At 50.8% G+C, this 20,044-nt stretch overlaps 1 protein-coding gene and 1 long non-coding RNA gene across 3 annotated transcripts; one reads left to right on the forward strand and one right to left on the reverse strand.

The window, feature by feature from the left end:
• Window positions 1-3,129: 3,129 nt before the first annotated feature.
• LOC121077389 (BTB/POZ domain-containing protein KCTD16-like) lies at window positions 3,130-19,101 on the forward strand. The gene is made up of 4 exons (XM_040572612.1): window positions 3,130-3,280; window positions 7,246-7,302; window positions 12,344-12,466; window positions 18,276-19,101. The coding sequence occupies exons 1-4, from the start codon at window positions 3,130-3,132 to the stop codon at window positions 18,770-18,772; spliced, it is 828 nt and encodes a 275-aa protein (XP_040428546.1). The 3' UTR covers window positions 18,773-19,101.
• On the reverse strand, window positions 3,252-15,419 carry LOC121077390. 2 transcript variants are annotated; one of them, XR_005824014.1, is made up of 5 exons: window positions 13,243-15,419; window positions 10,187-10,231; window positions 4,241-4,310; window positions 4,026-4,118; window positions 3,252-3,556 (listed from the first exon to the last, which is right to left on the reverse strand). It is a non-coding gene; the product is annotated as an uncharacterized LOC121077390 (long non-coding RNA). The 2 variants fall into 2 exon arrangements; XR_005824013.1 differs by lacking the exon at window positions 10,187-10,231.
• Window positions 19,102-20,044: the final 943 nt, after the last annotated feature.

The following is a 20,044-nucleotide window of genomic DNA, read 5'->3' on the forward strand; positions in this document are numbered from 1 at the left end:
TGGGAGTCAGCTGTAGGGTCAGCAACCAACCGTCCTCCTGTGGAGAGGAATTTTGGGTGGAAATCTCCCCTTCCCAGGGCCTCTCTTTCTCAGCGTGCCTTTTAATGTAGTCCTGAGGGAGGTAGATCAGCCATGAGCATGCCACATGTTGGCCACGAAGAGATCGAAGGGATCCTGGTGTGGGTGACAGACCACCAACAAGCTTTCCAGTGACCCAGGAGGGAGCTGCCAACCCGGGAGGACAGCCAGCTTGGAGCTGTGGTCTCCTCGCAGATGCTGTACCCATGCCCCTCATGTGGTTGGGGGTACCATTTGGGGTGTATCTGAGGTTCCCCCCTGTGCTCAGCACCTCCACGATGAGTACCAGGTTACCACAAAGGCTGCAGCTCCCACCTAGCGCCCTACAAAATAGTTATGGTTATATGGTTATATGTATGGTTATAATAGTTATGGGCCAGGGATGGCACAACAGAACAGAGACACGGTGTCAGAAGAGGGTCATTAAGCAAACAAACACACCAGGCTCCAAATCAGAAGAGGGAAGCTCTCCCGTGGAAGGCCTGATTGTACATGATAAAATAATGCTGTGCTGGGGTGACCTGTTTGCAAGGGTTCCCTGCCTAATAATAATAGATGATCCTTCTGGTAGCCAAACAGGTCAGGAAATTCGAGTTAATGACCCGATTGATGCCTTTGTCTGCAGCTGAAGGAGACAAGGCAGCGTGCAGGACCATGGAGCTTCATGCCTATGGGTGCTAAATGGCTGTGTCAAGCAGCAAGGTCTCCACATCCAGCCTGAGCACCCGCAGCAAGCAATTATTCACTCCTGAAGCCACTGCTCGAAAGGCCAGGCCATTAGCAATTAATCACGGCACAGAGCCTCCAGGCTGGACTTTCCTCCCTGTTTGGCAGCCCACCAGTTGTGTCCTTAGGTCTGTGCTGCTGGGACAAGCCCAGCCGCAGCCACCAAGGGTGTCTTTTTTAACAGGGATTTCTCAGAACTGAATGAATGCCAGGACTTTGGGGTGCAGGTGGGGAGGGTAAAGCACGGACCGCCAGCAGAAGGGTTAATGTTGAGCGAGACGTGGGGTCCAGCAGGACCTCCTCCATGTCCCCACTGATCAGGGACTCAGGTGGGACCTTCTTTATCAGGGCACCAGCTCCTGGGGCCCCTTGGAGCTCCAGAAACCAGTCCAGCTCTATCACCACGCTGGTGCACACCATGACGGAGGGTCCCATCCTGCACCCAGCATCCCCTCACCGCAGACATGGTCACTCCAGCCAAAATCCACGTCCATAAGTGACCTCCAGCAGCCTCCTGCGGGGGTGCCCCCACCATTAATTACAGGTATAGAAAAACTTTGGGGGGGGTGGGGGGGGGAGGATTTTATTCATTCACAGTTGTTTGTGCTCCGTGGCTGGAACAGCTCAGCACCACCTGCAAATCAGCCCCTTTCTGCGCCCCCTTTGCGTCATTTTTCCCAGCCCAAAGCCCTCCCCGCGGGGGGAGGACGGCGGCCTGGATCGCAGCCCGGCTCCGCATCTGCACAAACAGGACGAGGTTTGACAGGGCTCAGCCGTTCCCTAAAATAACATCCCTACCCTGTGTTTTAACCTTTTGGAAAACACAGCCCCGGCCGTTTCCAGACAGCAAGGGAGGAATTGCAGGCTCGGGTCATTTTCCATGGCTCAGGGGAGTTTTTTTTTCTCCAGGGCTGCCTGAGAAAGCCGCTCATCTGGGGGCTGTCGGTGTTGGCTCAGCTCGTGGCGATTGGCAGCCCCGGGGTCAGCAGGGAAACCATTCCTGTCTTGAGTTTTGGGGGACCAACCCTGCTGCAGGGTGAGGGTGGGGGCATTTTAGGCCATCCCAAACAGAACCAGCCTCACTGGCTGGGGAGCACACATCAGAAACACAGTGCGGAGCTGGGGCGGGGTAAAGGAAAAAAATAATCCGGAATAAGTGGGTTTAGACTCAAGACAGGGCCAGGAGCTCAGATCTCTGTGCGCTTGGTGTTGGTGCTCATGGTTTTGAGCTGAGTCTGTGCTGGCAGGTCCGGATTGCTCCAAAGCAGCCCAAGCATCGAGGCGTGAGCATCGATGGGCTCCATCCACTGTGCCAGATGTGTGCCAGGACCTAGGTGCTGGGGTTTGGTTCTAGGTTATAAGCAACAGTATCTGTAACTTGCGTGTCCTCATGGGTCTCTTGAGCTGGTTTTGTTGCGAGGAGAGCAGGAGCACCCCTGGTTTCCTCCGTGCACCTTGCCAGCCCTGGTACTAAGGGGTTTCTTACCATACAGACTGCAAGGTCCACCGCACACGGGCAGCCCACCAGCATGCTGACAGCCAACCCAAATTACACCAGCAGCAAAGCAGAGCTGAATTTACTCATTAAACACCAAATTGCACAAAGAGGGGGTCGGTTTCCCCAGGGCGAGCTGGCAGAGCCACTGCCCCCCCCCCCCCCCCACTGTGCTTATCAGCCTCCTGAGCATCCCGGGATGGAACCTGCTGAGTTCAGGAGCACACACAGCAAATGGCTGGGGAAAATTAAAAAAAAAAAAAAAAAAAAAAAAAAAAGGGGGGGGGGAAGGAAAAGGAAAAGGAAAAGGAAAAGGAAAAGGAAAAGGAAAAGGAAAAGGAAAAGGAAAAGGAAAAGGAAAAGGAAAAGGAAAAGGAAAAGGAAAAGGAAAAGAAAGAAAAAGAAAAAGAAAAAGAAAAAGAAAAAGAAAAAGAAAAAGAAAAAGAAAAATAAACAGAAAAAGAAAGGAAAAGAAAAAGATAAAGAGAAAAAGAAAAAAAGAAAAAGAAAAAGAAAAAGAAAAAGAAAAAGAAAAAGAAAAAGAAAAAGAAAAAGAAAAAGAAAAAGAAAAAGAAAAAGAAAAAGAAAAAGAAAAAAAACAACACCCAAACTGATAACACCAGCCCAAGAGCATCACACTCTGCAGTCGCACAAACGCCCCCCCCACCCACTCCCCACCTCTCCCCATCTCTCGCTGCCCTTTGGAGGTTTCCTGCCTGAAACGGTCCCCGCTAGGCTTGGCTGCAGCTCATACAGGAACTACACCCTCATCTTCTAAGCGAGGTTTTGCAGCTGAGAAACATCGTCTAGATGAACTCAGATGACAGCAGATGCACAGCTGGCTCGTTGCTCCCGGAGCAGCTCGCTGCCGGCACAGCACGATGCACGCACAGCATGGGGCACCCCAAAAGCAAGGGGATGGGAGCTCACTGAAGAAGCTGAGAAGATGTCCTGCACACCTAAGTGCAAAATGGGGCAAAAGTGAGCAAAAAAAGATGAGAAAAGGCCCGTGTTCTGGGTTGGTGGGACGATGCATGCCAGGTCGCAACATATGTGCAGCATCCTCGGTGGTGGGAGACGTGGGTGCGTTGTTCTCAGCCTGGTGCTGGGACTGCAATGCCCTGCCTGCCTTGGGCCGCCGAGCTAAGAAAGATGTTGACGAGCTGGAGGAAGTCCAGAGGAGAAGTACGAGTGATAAGATGAGGTTTAGTAACCATAGCTTATTAGGAAATGCTGGAGGAATGGGGTTTGTTTAGTCTAGAAAGGAGAAGATGTGATAACAGTTCATCATCAGGCAATGTTTAAATGGACGATAATCAGTTTTAATGTAGGGTCATGGGAGAAAGGCCAAGAATAGAAACACTGAGGTCACTGCAGAGAAACGGCTGGGCATCACTAAGCATTTTCTCTCTGCTGCAGCAGTGACGGGCAGCACCGGAGGCAGGTCCCTGGGGAGGGCTCATGTCTCCTTTTTGGGGACAGGATGGCCAAGCATCCATCAGAGGTGATCCCCTAGGATCCTGCCTCCAGGAGCAGAGAAAGGGAAGGGGAATCCATCCATCCACTCCCTCTTCTCAGCAGCCCAGTGCTGACGGGTGGGCACGGGGATTAGACCACCTTGGAGACCTATGAGGAGCAGACGCTGTGCTCTCGTTTCCGTCCCAGCCTTATCTCTCATCTTGCTCTTTTACATCACCTTCCCTTCCCCGGCTCTGCCAGCAGCTACCTGCACACCCCAGTGCTGCTGCTGCCTAGGAGGTCTTCTCCTTAATCCCATCTCCACACATGGCCCTATCTGAGCTGACATCTCCTTGGCTGCCTGCAGAGGTGGGGGAAACACGCAGATTTAGGCACCCTTATCTTTCTTCCTGGCCATCCCACCAGGATATTCGTACCAGGCTGGCTTTTCCCTGCACACAGGGCAATGTCTGCCCTCACTACCTGCATAGCCAGCAAGGAAATATCATCCAGCAAAGTTGTGCTTCACCATTTATGCCATTTTACATCTGATCTGAAACAAAATCCAGTGGTTTTTTGGTTTGTTTGTTTGTTTTCTTCTGAAGACTAGAGTCAAATATAATTAAAAAAATATCAAGCCATTATTTAAATAATCGGAGGCTGGGAGCTCAGTGACACCGATTTAAAGGGATTTAGCTCCAACCTCAAAGCCTGGCGGGGCTGCAATTTTCTGATTAATTCTCCCATAAACAATGGGAGGAGAGGGGGGAAGCCTTGCTCCTGTTCCTGCTAAAGCTTGGGTTCGGGATCGCCAGTGCTCTGGTTGCTCAGAGTGCCTCCCCTGGGCAATGGGGTCAGTGTTGGGACCCCATATACCAGAATCCCTTAGTACATGGCATGGGGTTAACAAATTTTCTGCACCGGGTAAAACTTGATGATGGGAGCAGATCTGGGAAATACTACTTGTGCTTAAGGAAGCATAGAAAATATTTTAAAATTACTGATAGAGCTCTAGAAAGGGGGTGGCTTTTCCCCCAATCACCTGCCCCTTCTCTGCCTCCGGCAGGTCCCCTGCCCATCCCCACCCAGGCTGCACCATCCTTGCCAAATTACTGCTCCTGTCTCAGAATGTGGACTCAACCCTGGCCAGGTCCAGTAATCACATCAGATCTGAAGGACATTAAGGGAAAACTGAAAAGCTTTCTAATAATGAACAAGCCCAGGGGGATTAAGTGCCCTGGCCCATCTAGCAATGATACATGGGCAGGTCGAAAACGCAAACTATTACATTAGAGAGCAAGACCGGGAGAGGATTTATCAGCCTGGCTCCGTGTCCTGCTTCTGGCAATGCCTGGCAGAGATATTTCGGCCCAAGGTGGAAGAAACCCGAGAACAGAGCCGTCTGGTTTGTGCTTGCCCTGCTCGGGGGGATTCCCCCGAACCTCGGTGTGCAGTGATGCCCCAAACCCCTGAGCATCGTGGTTTCTGTCTCTTATCACCTCCAACCTTATCTTGTCTAATTTTGGAAGGGGGTATTTCTTAAAGGGGGCTTTCCATTAAAAGCCCTGTGTTTTTATGATCGTAGCAAAGCTTCCATCGGCTTTCTCCTTTCTTTTTCCTCTTGACTCCCCTGTCGCACCCTCCTCATTGTAAAAACCTTCATGCCTTTCACAAAGGGCTTTGGGCAGACATTAATCTTTTCTGTCTGTCCCTAGGGGAAGTGGCCAGCACCAAAATGAGAGTCCAAGTCTATTTCCTAAGGGTGTTTTTTTTATATTTTCTGTGGTTTCTCATCCCCCTGCCTAACGCAGCCTGCTGTCTGTGCTGAGCAAGCATTTCTTCGTCTGCCCAGCACAGCACCGGGGTCTTGCCTTATTTTCCTTTCCCCTCCTGAATCTCTAAGGCTGATTTAAAACCCACCAAGGTGCATGAAAAGCTTGAGTGATGCCTTCTCACACATATTGCTTTTTACTGCTCAGCGTCTCAATTAACCTGCCAGCAGGCTCTTCATTAGTGCGCCTTCGTTAAGTCCCTGTGCAGTTTCCCTGGCCTCGGCCATCTGATATTATTCTCTGTTCTCTGCAAAATTTTTCCACTTGACTGTTCACCCTTTCTCCTGCATCGTTAATAAAAGATTTTCATCCCAAGATGGACTCTCAGGGATGTCCTATTATTATATTATTTATACGTTGAGAATGAACTCTTGATTCCATTTCTTCTTTTCTCCATCTTAATAAGCTTTTAATACACTGTGGAAGCTAGACAATCCCCCTTTGGCTATTGAGTTTCCTTAAAAGCCTCTTTGATGGCCTTTATCAAAAAGCACTCAGGAAAATGTATTAACTGTTCTCCATTATCCACTATTTTGTTGACTTAACGTAAGACGAATATTTTTTCCCCCTGCATATTAGGAGCATGCAGGCGGTTTTTAATTCTGCCTTTAATTATTGTTGTAATTTTTTTTATTGTTTGCCTGCTATGTACCGAGGTAGTTACAACTCCTAAATGGAGCCTTGCAAACACGCTCAGGTGAACCATGTATTGCTGAAAAAATGCAGGTTTGGGGTTAATTAAGACTAGTTGCAAATACATCAAAAATACAAGAAACAGTGATGAAAGGATTTTTTGTCATGCGAAAAACACGTTTCCTTCTGCACTTTTAAATGAAGAATTTTATTCCCCTCTTTTCAAACAATATATCAAGATTAAGTGTAATTTTAACCTGCCTCTCCACATTTTATTAACTTGTTTCTAGGGAATATTGCTTTTCAGTAGCAACCAGCTAAAAACAGAGAGAGAGAAATGTTTTGTTTCAGCTCACTATTCTTCTGAAAGGAAACCAAATGAATTAACAATCCATCTGGGGCTCTTCCATAGGCATTTCCCTCCTGCCCAGCAAGCACAAAATTCCTACAGCTTTTTAGGGATGAAAACCAGTGGCTGTCCTCCACGGCTCCCTCCGAAGGAGGGATTTCAGTGAGAAAGCACCAAAGTGTCCCAGGGGACTGGGCTGGAGGCAGATTCACCTGCTCAGAGATCTTCCTCGTTCCAGGGCAGTAGCCCATTACCTTGTCCCTGCTCCTACAGAACAACTTTGGAAAACATTTTCCCTTCAAAAAATTGCCAGATTTTGTTAGTACAAGGGCATCTCTTCAAGCAGAACAGTAGATGGGTTTGTGCTGACCCTTCTCCCAGGTTAAGGTGGGGGTCTCAGCTTACTCATCCCTTCGAAGCAGCATGAAATGTTCTGGAGGGATGCAGCAGGGTACCTACCAGAGGCACTCCAAGACAATTCAAGCCCTGCGGAACCTGGCTGGGTTCGTGGCGCACAGCCAGGGGAAATTCTCTGGACATCATTTTTCATGCGATGGGCGCTCTACCTTTCCCTGGATACCTCCCCCAGGGGTGTGCTTGTGTGAAGGGAGGTCACCAGAAAGTCATCACGGTGGAGTGGAAAACCATCCCCACACCTTCTCCTTTGCTTCTAGGTCCTGTTGTGCGAGGCCAGCTCTCCAGGCAGCTCTCCAGGCACGGCAGCCTCCCAGGTAAGGGCACCCCAATGGACGCTCCAGGGCAAGGCTGGGAGGGGGTGAGGGTGAAGGCAGGCGTTAGGTCTGTCTGGGCAAGGAGGTGTCCCGAGGGGCTCGAGGAGCTGAGATTCAGTGCTGAGGTTCCTTGTGCTGCTCCTGATGGCCAGGCGAGGCAGTGCTTGGTCTCACTGGTCGTGGGAGCCTGCTCGGTGGCCTCAGTCCCTTCACCCCACCTGCAGGAAGGGGTGAAGTGACTGTGGTGTGTGTCAGACAAACTGGTTTTGGGACCAAAAGTGGGGCTAAGTCAACACATTTCAAAGGGGACTTTGAAATCCTCCCAGATCCTAGGAATTAATCTCTCTGAATGGTGGCCAGAGCTGGGCTAGCAGAAGAGGATGCAGGAGGGAGAGGTAACCACCTCTCATCCCTTTAGTACGTGAGCAGGGACATTCAGTAGGATGTTCCAGCGAGCATCTGTGTACGTGGGGATGCTGAGCAGTGGGCTGATCAGAATGACACTGCATCTCACTTGAAAGCACAGCCTCCCCCTTGCATTGCTCAGCTCGTGCTTGACTCCTGGCACTCCGCAGGGAGACGTTATTCTGCACATTCCTTGGCTTTGGGGAAAGGCTGTAGTCCAGAACCACAGTCATTGCCCAAAGGATTTATGCTCCTAAAAGGAAATGGAAAGGGGAACGTTTCAGATGTAACATGGAGGAGAGGCTCCCCAGGGTGGGATTAGACTCTGGCAGATTTTCCAATGAGTAATGTCAAACTCTCTGGGTAGGAAAAGGCACAAAGAGTGAGAGAAGGTTGAAGCAGGAGGAGACCTTTGCAGGATGCAGACTTTGTCTCTTGGGGGGGGGCAGGGTGATTTTGGCTCTCTGCAAATGTCTTCATCTCTCTATGGCCCACTTTTGGAAAGAGACAATGATGCTTCTGCTGCCCACTCTGGCTGGAGGTGGGTTTGAACTTATAGGCTGGATCCCTGGCGTAAGGGATGGGGGGCTCAGCTGGAATCAAGAGCCTACATGTTGCATTTCTGTATACTGGGACAGCCTTTAGCTGATGTAATGGATGGAGCTGCAGTTATTTTGGCAGACCTCATTTCCCCAAACTGACACTAAAAGAGAAGGGAAAGCCAGGAAATCTGGTGTAAAACTCCAGGAGGAAGAGGCTCACCCGGAGCGAGTTGTTGTTTTGGCTGACCCCAAAGTCCTCACACATCTGGACAGAGGTTCTGCAAACTAAGACAAGAACTTCTGGAAGGTGGAAAAAGAGAAAAAGCCATCTCCCTGTTTCTTGTTGCCCAGAAGGTGAGACTCCACTTGGAAGGCAGAACCCATGCCACACGGTCAAGGCATCTGCTGGAGTGGGCAACCCAGATCCACGTCCCCTGCTCCATATGGGCTCCTCCCTTTGGGGTTGAGCAGAACATTTGGTTTGGCTGGAAGAAGGGATTCCAGTTTGCTATTTCCCCTGGTATATTAAGAGTTGCAGTCACCTTTCCTTTTGCCTTCCTGACGCTGATATCCCTAGCTTGGCCAGCACTGAGCAGTCTCCTGGTCCTGGCTGGGATCTCCCTGTGACACCATTAATTTGTGGAATTTCTGCTTGGCAAAAAAAAAAAAAAATAACTAGGAAGCGAGCACAGTCACATCTGTATGGAAACTGCCAATGGATCTGCTTTCCAGAAGGTGACTCCTGGAAAATACATAGAAAAGCAAATTCCTGTGTAAAGAAAGACAGCTGGAGGCATTTGTGTGCAGCAGACACTGCCAAGGAGCCGTCACTGGGAACAGCATGCTCACGTGCACGGTCCTGCTGGAAACGACCTTCCCAGCCTTTCCTCAGTGCCTCTCTACGAGCAATGCCTTGGTGCTCTTGAAGGGACCTTCCACTTTGCTCACAGGGTCTGTGGCCAGGATCGAGAGGGTTTTCCATGAGCTGGTGAGATGTAGCCCAGAGAACAAGGAGCACCTTGGTGGGGAGATGTCTTCCATGCAAAAGGTGGTGTCAGCCAAAGCAGGGGGACTCCTGTTTTATCTGCTGGAGTCGTTTGCCTCCTTGTGGAAGGAGGTTGGCAGCGGACCAGCCAAAATCTGTATTTCTTTAATAAGTACATCCTCATGATTCAGCCCTGGCAGAGGGACAAGCCAGGCTCTGGCTGACCCCAGGGGAGAGCTCATTGCCTGGTGTCCCTCCCCATCCCCTCTCCTCTCCCGCCCTGCTTTGCCCATCGCCAGAGAAGGATTTAACCCAGCCCCAGGAGCACCAGCCCCTTGCTGTGTCCTGAGCATGGGAGGCAGAAAGCAGCACATGAATTACGATGACTTTAAATAGCATTTTATGGTTTCAGGGCCATCACTTCCAATCAAGCCACAAACTGGTTGTGATATACAGCCCGCCTGTATGTTGCACATAAGGCATTGATTAAAGAGCAAGCTGAGCTAATTGGTGCTGAAGTCATTGCTATTAACACATGCAATCCCTTGTGTGCCTGTTGCACTCTGCAGCACAACTCCCAAGACACCGTGCTGTATGGCGTCATGATGAGGTTGGGTTTTTCTTCCATCAGGGGATCCAAGTTCAGTCCTGAGTCTGCTTCCACAACTCTGTGTGCCCATCGGCGTGTTATTGCTGCTCGCTTCTCCCTCTGGTCACTGGGTGAAATCCTGAGTATTGCAGATGGGGCAGCTCTCTCAGCAGAAATTCCTCATCCAGGCCCTTCTGTATTGACTTCATGTAAAAAATAAATAAATAAATAAAATATATATACATATCTGTGAAGAAGGAAGAAGACATGAATTTTGCTACCTCATCTTTGCCTCCAAGCAATTAAGACAAATTAGAAAGGTCCCCCCAGCTGTGCAAAGCATCTGCAAGGAGAAGCACTCACCCCCAGCTGGCCGGCACGCCGTCGTCTCTCCTCCTCCTTCCAATCCTATTAGTATTAGAGGGGGATAGAGCTATAACAGGAAAAGCCACCTCTTAGCAGTGCTGCTGACAGCTTGCCTTTTAAATCTTTAATAAGAACTGGCTAGCACGGCCGCTCTCATCTGCTGCGTGACAGCGCGGGGAAGCCAAAACCCAGTGGCCTGGCTCCTGCTGAAGATCTTCTGGAGGCTGCTGGGGAGCATCACTTATTAAAATGCATTGAGGGGTCCTCAGCCTTTTCCATCAGAAAGCCTCTCCTCTCTATCTATATTGCCAGGACTTGCATTCAAGACCATGTTCCCTTGCCCCACGTGGAGGTGGTGAGTGCTCTTTCCTGTGTCGTACAATCCAGGGCACGTGTAACCACGGGGCAAAGGGGACAGACCTGCCAGCGAGGGACGTAATCCACCGTGACTGCTCGGCAGCCGAGCTCTGCCTGCCCAACCCACACAGCTCCCAAAAGCGTTTGCAAGAGCCCAGTGGCATTGAATTTGGCTCAGGCTTCCTCCTCCAGATCTCCGTTTAGGACTGCAGACAGAACGATGAAAAGGGTGCAAAAATAGCTGCCCCGGGACATGAATTAGACCCTGTCATGGACTCACTGACAGATGGTGGCCACAAAGACTTTTCCAGAGTCTCTGGGTGAAAATTATTGTGATGGGGAGTAGAAGGACATGTTTGCAGCTCTGGAAATTGTTAGGAATTGACTCTCAGAAGCCACAATTAACGAGTGGCAATAGGCAGGGGGTGTGCTGGGATTCTGCTGCCCTCTCCTGGATGCAGCATCTTATTCTGCCCCATGAGCTGATAGCCATGGTGCTTGGAGGTTGGTCATGGCCCATGACATCCTGGCTTCTGACAGCCACAAGCCATGGAAAGCTGCTCACCTTCTGTGGTGGTCTAAATCTGGTTATCAGCCATTTTCAGGTGACCCTTGGCACGTGGGCTTGGGAGAGCTGAGACCCCTGCTGTGAAGATGAGCAGCAGCTTGAAGCGTGAAAACGGAGTTAGCAAGAGCATCGGTGGGGACCTGGGGGGACATGGTGCCTGCAGCTTTGTGGCAGTCCCCTGTGCTGGATACACAGCAGTGTGTGAGCACTTCTGTGGGGTATTTAGCACTGAAATATTCAAAACAGAATGAGAGTGTGTCCGTGTGTCACACACACAAGCTGGGAGAGAAAGCAGGGACACAAATGCCCTTACAGAGCAAGTGCAGGAAGCAGGCTGAAGGTAAGCAGAGATGCTAGCCTCTCACCACTCTGCTAGACCCAACCTGTTTTTCCATCATCCTATGTAGGTTTGTAGAGTAAAAAAGGGGACCTACGAGGATGAGAGTGCGTGGTGGACCGTGCACATATGTGTCCCAATCTGGCCTCACACCAGCAGTGCACACCACAGCCTCTGCACACGTACACAAGCAGCCCAGAGATGCCAATCCCAAAGGCTTAGGGTGGGGATTTCTGGCAGATGTGCCCCCCAGAAGCATGTCCTGCAAAGACATAGCCACTGTCACAGCACAGCAGGGTCAGCACATGGAAACGAAGCAGCCTGGGTTTACTGCAGTGCAGGTCAGCGTATGATCCAGCTCTGAGGCTTGGTCCTGGAGAGGAAAATCCCTTGTGTGGGGCAGGAACTACAGCTAGATCCAAAGCTACACCTGTGCTATACAGCGAACCTAACAGTGTCTGCACAGGAGTGGCAGGAAAGGAAAAGATGGAGGAGCTGGAGCACCAATATTAGTCTGGGATAAACACTCCTGTATTTTGCTAATTCACCACAAATGAAGCAGTATCTTGGAAGTGAGTGATATAAAGGGCTAGGAGACAGTCAGAAAAAGAGCCTTGAGTAAGGAGGAAGAATAGCATGGTGGGAGGTGTTAGAGGTGCTGCTTCAAGCTGACCTGTCACCATCAGGAGGGGGCTGGGAGGCACTGGGGGGGACCGCAGCAGATGCTGTGCCCCCATCACCCAGCAAGGTGCTCTGGGAGGTGCCCGAGATGCTGGTGACAGCCAGGTGTGGAGCGAGACCACCACTCACCATCCTTACCCCCCCCCTTTCATGCTCCCTGAGCATCACTTGCCTGCTAAGAGTTTCTTCTCTCGGTCTTGAATTTTTTTAGGTAGCTCCTGGCTTAGCCTGCCTGTTCCCGAGCCTTCAGAAATACAGCAGAGCCCTAAAAAACACATATCTTCCTCGGAGCCCATCCTGGACCTCAAGACAGACACAGCAGAAGCACTTCCAGGTGAGAACCACGCTGGGTCGATGTGCTGGGTGCCTGCAGTTAAATACACTGCTCACCCTGGTGGAGCTGCACTCAGCAGCAGGCACTTGATCGGGACGTGCATGTGTGTTCACACCGGGCTTTCAGCCACTCTGAACCTGAGCTGCTCTGCTTTAGCTCCTGTGACCGTAAACTTTATCACCGCGGGCATCTTCTGGGCCAGGCAGGGTGAGGTCTCCACTCCGAAGCATCAAACCTAGGCAAGATCAGCCCTCCAATTCGCCCCCCTGCCCAGAAGTACCTGCACCACTCTGCTTAAGATTCTCTCACCTCCTGAGAATCTGCAAAGCAACCCCTGCTATCTGCCGGGGCTGCAGAAAGCAGGGGTACCCATCTGGTGGAAGTTCCCAACAGGAGACACGAAGATGCAGGTCCCAGCGAGAGGACCTGCTGCTCCACCAGGTCCTCCTGTCTTTCATTTGCTCATTTAGAGGGAGGGAAGCAGACACCCAGCTGGTGGCCATTCACTTCTGGGGCCTCTAACCGCATAAGTTCTGCTATGGTTTTTATAGCCCATCACCAGGAGAGCCAAAGAACCCTTTTTCTCACCCAAATATCAGCTCCAGACAATTTCTGTGCTTTGATTGCACAATCTACCTCCTCTACAATCATTCCAGAGCTGTGAGAGCAGGCAGACCCCTGCCATCCCACCTGGGGACACATGCCATGACAATTTTCCGTGGCTGAGGACAAATTCCACCCAGACCCGATGTGACAACCCACACGGTGCCACCCACCCGAAGATGCTTTGGAGAAACTCCTTCTTGCTGGGGTTCCTCATGCAGCAGCTGGTGACAATTTGCTCCGGGTAGACATTCCCCAGACGGGGGAATTTTCCCTTGGAAAACCCTCCTGGCCTCTTGCAGCCTGGGCAGCACAGGGAGGGCTGCTCCTGACAGGCAGCGGGTGCCTGGGGCAGCACCTCTTGCAAAGCGTTTGCCGTGCACAATATTGGCAATTAATTCCTGCCAAGAAATAAGGAAAGCTGCTTTTGCTTTGTACAGCACGCAAACCCCAAGCCCAGATGTTTTGCTGATGTGGAGCTGCAGCAGCATGAGACGCGAGGGCCTGGCTCTGCCACGGTGCTGGGATTTGACCTCTGGTGTCTGAATTTGCTTTGCCAAAACACAACGTGTTACCAGCCATGTCCCCACCATAAAGCACTCAAAAAGCACGATCGAGCAAAGCAATCCTGCAAGTCTTGGTCTGATAAAGCTGCTGACCTCCAGCTTCCCATTGCAGGCATCTCACGGGCCCTGCCAAGCAGCTCCTCCAGCAGACTGCGGGCACACACCATGCTCAGAAAAGATCACCCCAGGGCCTGGGGCATCCCAGCATCAGGGGAAAGCAGAGCTCTTGCCTTCCAACAGGGAAGGGGGTGACACTTTTGAGACCCGTGGGGGGGTTGCTGCTGCTTCTCCCCAACCCCAGGGGTGGCCGAGGAGGAGCAGAGGAACATGGCTGCTGCGTTAACCAGTGGTGTTATCACTTGGGTGAAAGTCATCGTTTAGGGTAAGGATGTCCTGGGTATTTGGGCTGCACGGACCCCCCCTTGAGCAGCAAATGTCCTCCGTAACCAACAGCAGAGCTAGCACCCCTTCCAAACACCAACAAAAAAAAGGTGTGTTTGGGAAATGCAAACGTTTTCAGAGGGTTGGGCTGGAATTGCAGTGCTGGCTGTGAGCACGTCTCCATCATTTACACGCTCCCTGAGCTCTCTTTGTCACCAAGGGGCTGGGAGGAGTGGGGGGACAGAGCTCCTGCCCACCATGGGGTGCTGCTGTGGCAAAAAAGAAACAAACCTGAAATCCCTGAGCCCTGAACCCACCTACCCTCCTCCTGGCAGCAGAGGACAACCTGACTGATAGGGAAAAAAATCTATCGCTTTGAGATCAAAAATCTGGATTAACGTTTCAAGGCTGCAGGATTGGATTGTTTCAGACATTTTTAGAACATGCAAAGCAAAAGCAGAGCTGGTGCTGACAAATATATATTGCTCCACAGGGGATAGAAGGGGCGTTGGCTTTCAGCAGGGAAGTTGAAAACTGAAGTCTGTCTGTCTGTCCTGGTGCTGGCACCCCGGGTCCCGCCGGGGTTGCCATAGCAGTTAATCCATGCGCAATGTCACCAGGGCTGCGGATTTAGCAGCAGCCCTCCCTGGCACAGCCAGGCTAATTGAGGCTCTTGGGAATGCACAGGCTACTGCTGCGGGCAGATAGGGTCAACGACATTTATTTATGCAGAGTCTTGTCCTTCTTTGATGAAATAAGGGGGATTAGACGCAGCCAGGAGCACAGACATCACTTTTCAGGCTCAGCTTGATTTTTCAATAATCAATTTGGGCGGGGGCGAGACCTGAGATTCGTGGCGATAAGGAGCTTGCAGCAATTTTGCGTCGGGCATGGGTAGGCTGCAGGTACACCCTGTGCATCCCAGCCTGTCCTGCTGGCCGTGGGTTCACTCCAGGCAGACACAGGCTGGCATTTTCCAGGCAAACAGCTCTAATACATAAAATCTGCCAGGGTTTGCATCCCCGCCTGATTTCTGGTTGCAGCTCCCCATCACTAGGCAGAGAAATATTTTCACGAGAAATATTTTGACCAAAGAATAAACCTGTTTTCTGAATGCACTTTTAGGGCTAGCAGAACTCTGGCTGAAGCAAACCGTTTAGGTCCCTGCCCCCCCTCCTCCAGGCACATGCAGGTGTACAAACTGAATAATCTCTTCCAGCTCTTGTTTTGAAACTTTTCTCCATCTCTGTGTCACAACATGCTAAATCTGAGAGGCTAGGAAGGAGTTTAATAAGCTTGTAAAGGAACTGGGACATCTTTGTTTGACCTCAAGCAATGTGTTGTTGATGTTTTTTTCACTTGAAATCTGAAAGAAAAAGAACCATGGAAATAAAATGGTGAAATAAAAACAACCCGAGATGCACAAAGCTCTGCTTCTACCCATGGTGGGGGTTCCCTCCGATGCCCATCTCTCCACTGGGATGCACAATATGGGCTCAGATAATGTTTTTTGTTGGGACAAAAAGAAGAGAAGACCCTTCTTTTCCCTTTTTGGGGAAATTTGGGTGCCTGCAACAAGTAGAGAGAAAGGAAGAGTGATCTTTGAGGCCAACCCAGTCTGAGCTGAAGATGCCCCATTGTGATGGGGAAAAATCACAGGAATGAACTGCTCGTCACCTGTCCTTGCTGGGACCTTCCAACAAAACACTCCTGACGGTGCTTTGCCACAAGATATCTGGTTCACTGTCTTGTCTGCAGACCCTTCCTTCCTGGGTCTTTGTTGTCAATTGACAAAGGAGAGCTCTGATTTCTTCTGGAGATGGAAGCATTGACACAGAGCAAACCAAATGGAATGAGCCAGGGCCCTGGGCTCCTGGCACATGGCGAGTTCATCTCCTTGTCAAGTGCTCAGAAGAGAAAAAAGTGCTATCCAAAAAAGCAGCAAGGGGCTGGGACAGTGTGTGCTTCCCCTGCAAAGCACCGGCTCACCGTGTGCCGGAGCCCGTTAATTGCACTCAGTAGGATTTCCAACAGCACCATGGGGCTGCATCAGACATGTCACTTCTGCACTTTAATTGATGCTCTAAAGCAGACAGAAGTGTCACACAGGAAGCAAAGTCTGAGAAAATTAAAAAAGGATGACAAAATCAGTCTACATACATTCTTCCCAGCTGATGGCTGGAGTGCTGCAAGGTGTGCTGGGGTCAGCTCGGGAGCTGTACCCACATATTGCTGGGCACGGGGGTTCTAATTGCTGCAGGCCAGAAACACAATGTGAAGGAAGCTTAGCCCAAGGGAAAATTATTTGTACAAAGCTGCAGAGAATTTCAATGGAAAAGAAATATCTGGGAAGACTTGGACTGCCTCAGAGTCTGGGGCATTCAATGTCAGGTTTGGTCCAGGTCAGACTCCAGCCAAAGTGATCCCCACACTCCTCAAATCACTAGCACACAAACCCAAAGCACACACACATCTTAATAGCACATTCCAGGCTTTTAATCAGGGTCAGAAAGACTCTGATCTCACAGAAATTCTTAGGCAAAGACTCCTAGACCCAAGTATCTTGTCCCAATGATGGGACATCTGCTGGTGGCCAAGACGAACTTCTGTCCCTTGACATCTGCCTGTGGTTGGATCCTGCAAATTCCAGCCTGGAGCTGAATTTCCTTGGAAAATCTTCGTGGCTCTTGGCTCCCCTCCAGCCCCGTGCAGTTTGGAAGCACATGTGCCTGTGCAGGTGATCTCAGGCTGCAATGCTTGGCCAGGACACTTGGCCAGGAGGAAGCTCGTGTTTCATCACCATTCAGGGGGAAAACCAAAACCTGCTGAGATTTGCATTTCTCAGTGTGTGCAGGAGCATTTATGCAGATGTTAGCATGAGAAGCAGCCAGTGCAGGCTGTGAGAGAACACGTCCTTGGTGTATGAGGTAAAATAAAGCTAAGTAAATCGTTTATGGGCAGTTAATGAGTATTTCCAAAGACTAGTCATTAAGAGTCATTAGCTACTTTATGCGAAGTGCCTCGGCCACCTGGAAATGGCTTAAACTACCTCATCATGCCTAAATTAAAAGAATTACGGTGCTGGTACCTGCAAAAGACCTGGGCAAAGCTGTGTACTGATGTGGGGACTGGAGAGGCACAATGACTGAAGATCACCATCCCAAGAGACACCTCGGCCAACCCATACCTGAGCAGGGGATTTGTCACCCCACTCTCTTGCTCTGCCCAAGCTCAGCAGCCTGCCAGGGGTCTCAGGCTGTCCCTGATAGAATGGGAATGAAGTGAGAGCAGATGGCTTGCAAGAGTGTGGAGGCTGCAGGTCTGCAGGCTGGCAGCTGAATTTCAGCCCAGCCTTTCCAGACCACACAAAGCAGATCAGTGTGGTCTGGCACGGAGAGTACGCAGGAACAGTACCCAGGGGACCTGGGCCTCATTCTCAGCCTGGTGACCTTAACAAGTTATTTCACCTCTCTGTGCTTCAAATGGGAATGTGATGCAAAATATGTTGAAAGCCTTAGAGAGAAACTGCTATGCCGAGCTAGCTATCATCGTTAGATGGTCTCGGAGCGAAGAAGCAGGAGAAAAAATGAAGAGATTTGAATTCAGTCTCCAGCTAAGCTCTAGGCTCCTTGTATGAATTTGGGTTCATCAGCTTATGTTCCCCCTGCCTCGGTTCCCCATTTCACAAAGGCAATTGTGAGGCTTGCAGATAAGATGATTAAAACAGTTTAAGAACTTGGAGATTTTATTCCATCACTCAAAGAATTTGGGGCTAAGATACATCCTTGTAACTTCCCAGAGAGATTTGATGAAGAAAATCCAGCCTTCAAGGTTTCTTCTCAGTGACGGATGACATTTCAACTTTCCACCTCTAGTAATTTTTGTGCTGGAGCAGTTGAAGTAAATGTCAAAATATAAAAAAAGGGGGGGGGGGGGGGGGGGGATAAAATAAAAAAGTTTAAAGGAAAAACTAAAATTCACCTTGACATTTTCTACTTCCGTGGGGGACAAAATTTAGGTGGAGGGATTTAAAATAGAAATATTTTATACCCTGCTTTATATCTCTTCTAGCAGATGCACTAAAAAAGAAAAAAAAGAAAAAGGGAAAAAAATGCAGTAGGTTAAGAATTTAGATATTTTAGAGAAAAAATGCCCAAGTGAGCTGAGCTATGTCCCCTGGGTGGCTGCACCCCGGCTTTGCTCCATCAGGGGCCGTGCAATCTCCAGCTCTTGTGCTTCTCTCTGCTTCCCTCCTGCAGCCCGCAGCGACCCCGGGGAGCCCAGGCGAGGCCAGGAGACAAGGCAGGACCCCCCCAGCCCCAGCGGTGGGTACAACGCTGCATCCCCCAGCACCAGCAGCCACAGCGAGCCCAGTCCCACTCCATCCATGGGTGAGAGCATCCCAAGAGACCCTGGGTCAGGGCAGGATGACGCCAGCCCTGCTGACTCCGCGCCTTGGTCGGAAGCCCCAGAGGAGTGCCCTGCTCGCCCCAACACCCTGGACTTCTCCAAGCCCCCAAAGAAGCTGGAGGAGGTGAAGGAGACGGAGCAGAGGTGTAACAGCGACCATGCAACGGTGAAGGAGAACGGGGTGGGGGGCAGCCCCGTGGCCGCGGGGCTGAGCGAGGAGAGGAAGGCGCTGGAGTCAGAGCTGGGGAAGTGCATCGAGGACTACCGAAAGATCAAGATCCCCCTCGCCTTCCCCAACAAGAAGCGGCAGTGGCAGCGCGAGCTGCTGAGGAAATACCAGCTGTGAGAGGAAAGCTCGTCCTCTGCTCTGCTCCTGTCCATGGGTGGCCAGGGATACCCACAGGCCTGAGCGAGGAGCATAGATTGCTCCTTCGGCCCCATCCAGTGAGCAAAAGGGTTGTAAGCCTATACCCACAACAGCGTGCTCCTCACCGTGGCCATCAGGAGGGATGCATGATGTCCCAAGGGGCACAAACATAGCTGGAGGGTCACAGAAAAAGGAAGGAGGCCCGGGATGAATCGTCAGGGCCAAAGCTGCCATCCAGCAGAAGCTCTTGTGTTTGTAAGAATGAATTTTCCTGGCGTTTCAAATAATAAACTATAGTTGGTGTCAAAAACGAATTCCAGTCTCCTTGTCTCTTCGGCACAGATGTTTGAGCTTAGCTGCTCAAAGCTGTACAAGCAGCTTAGATGTTCACTTTTCTTTAAATTAATGGAAGTCACATATCTGACTCCCTTACGTTCTTGGCAAAACTTCTCCATCTGTAACATTTGCAACTGGAGAGCTGGGATTCAGCAAAACCTTCTTTGTGATGTTTCGCAGATACTTTCCTTTTCCTAGACAAATACTTGAACTCCGCCCAGCCTCGCAATGGGGCCTCCAGCCAGAGGGAGGGCCCAGCGCAAGGCTGATATTGACCAGGGCCAGCTCTTGGCTTCTCCTTGCCTCCAGGAGCTGTTGGTTGGACAAGGAACCCAACGTTGGTAGGAGAACGGGAGCAGTTTGGGTGTATGGGGCTCCTCCACGGGATGGGGGACTGGGTGAGCACCCCAAGGATGTGCAGGGAGGGTGGCTTTGGGCTGGGGGCGTGTTACAGGCCAACCCCATCAGGGTGAGGACAGGCATGAGGCCTGTAAACAACTTGAGGAAACATCTGGGTGATGAACCCTGCTCTTGTGAGGTCTGCTGGAAGGACAACAGATTGGGATGCAAGCACTCCTGGAGATTTCTGGAGGATTTTGTGGATAATTTTGTGACTGAGGCACTGGATGGGCCAACGGGGGGTGCACAGCTGGATCTGCTGTTCACTGACAGAGGAGACCTGGATGGGACTGAGATGGTCAATGACAACTTTGGCCCTAGTGACCCAAAACAGTGAATTTTGAGAAACTGAAAGGAGCAAGGAAGGTGAGTAGCAGAGCATAGCCCTTGGCTGACCTGAGCTGTCCCCTGTCACCCTTGGGAGCCTTGCCAGGAAGTGCCCCCCATCCTGCACCCCACTGCCCCCAATCTGGTCCCCCAGCAGCTCAGAGCAGAGAGAACCACAACTCACAGAGG

This window comes from Cygnus olor, chromosome 13, assembly GCF_009769625.2.
Source record: "Cygnus olor isolate bCygOlo1 chromosome 13, bCygOlo1.pri.v2, whole genome shotgun sequence".
In the NCBI taxonomy this organism is placed as follows: Eukaryota; Metazoa; Chordata; class Aves; order Anseriformes; family Anatidae; genus Cygnus; species Cygnus olor.

Bases quoted from the DNA above. Each gene is read 5' to 3' on its own strand.
- LOC121077389 (XM_040572612.1), top strand. From the start codon at position 3,130: ATGCACAGCTGGCTCGTTGCTCCCGGAGCAGCTCGCTGCCGGCACAGC. The intron at 3,281-7,245 runs GTGAGCAAAAAA...CTTTGCTTCTAG, and splicing joins AAGTGCAAAATGGGGCAAAA to GTCCTGTTGTGCGAGGCCAG. The intron at 12,467-18,275 runs GTGAGAACCACG...TCCCTCCTGCAG, and splicing joins CACAGCAGAAGCACTTCCAG to CCCGCAGCGACCCCGGGGAG.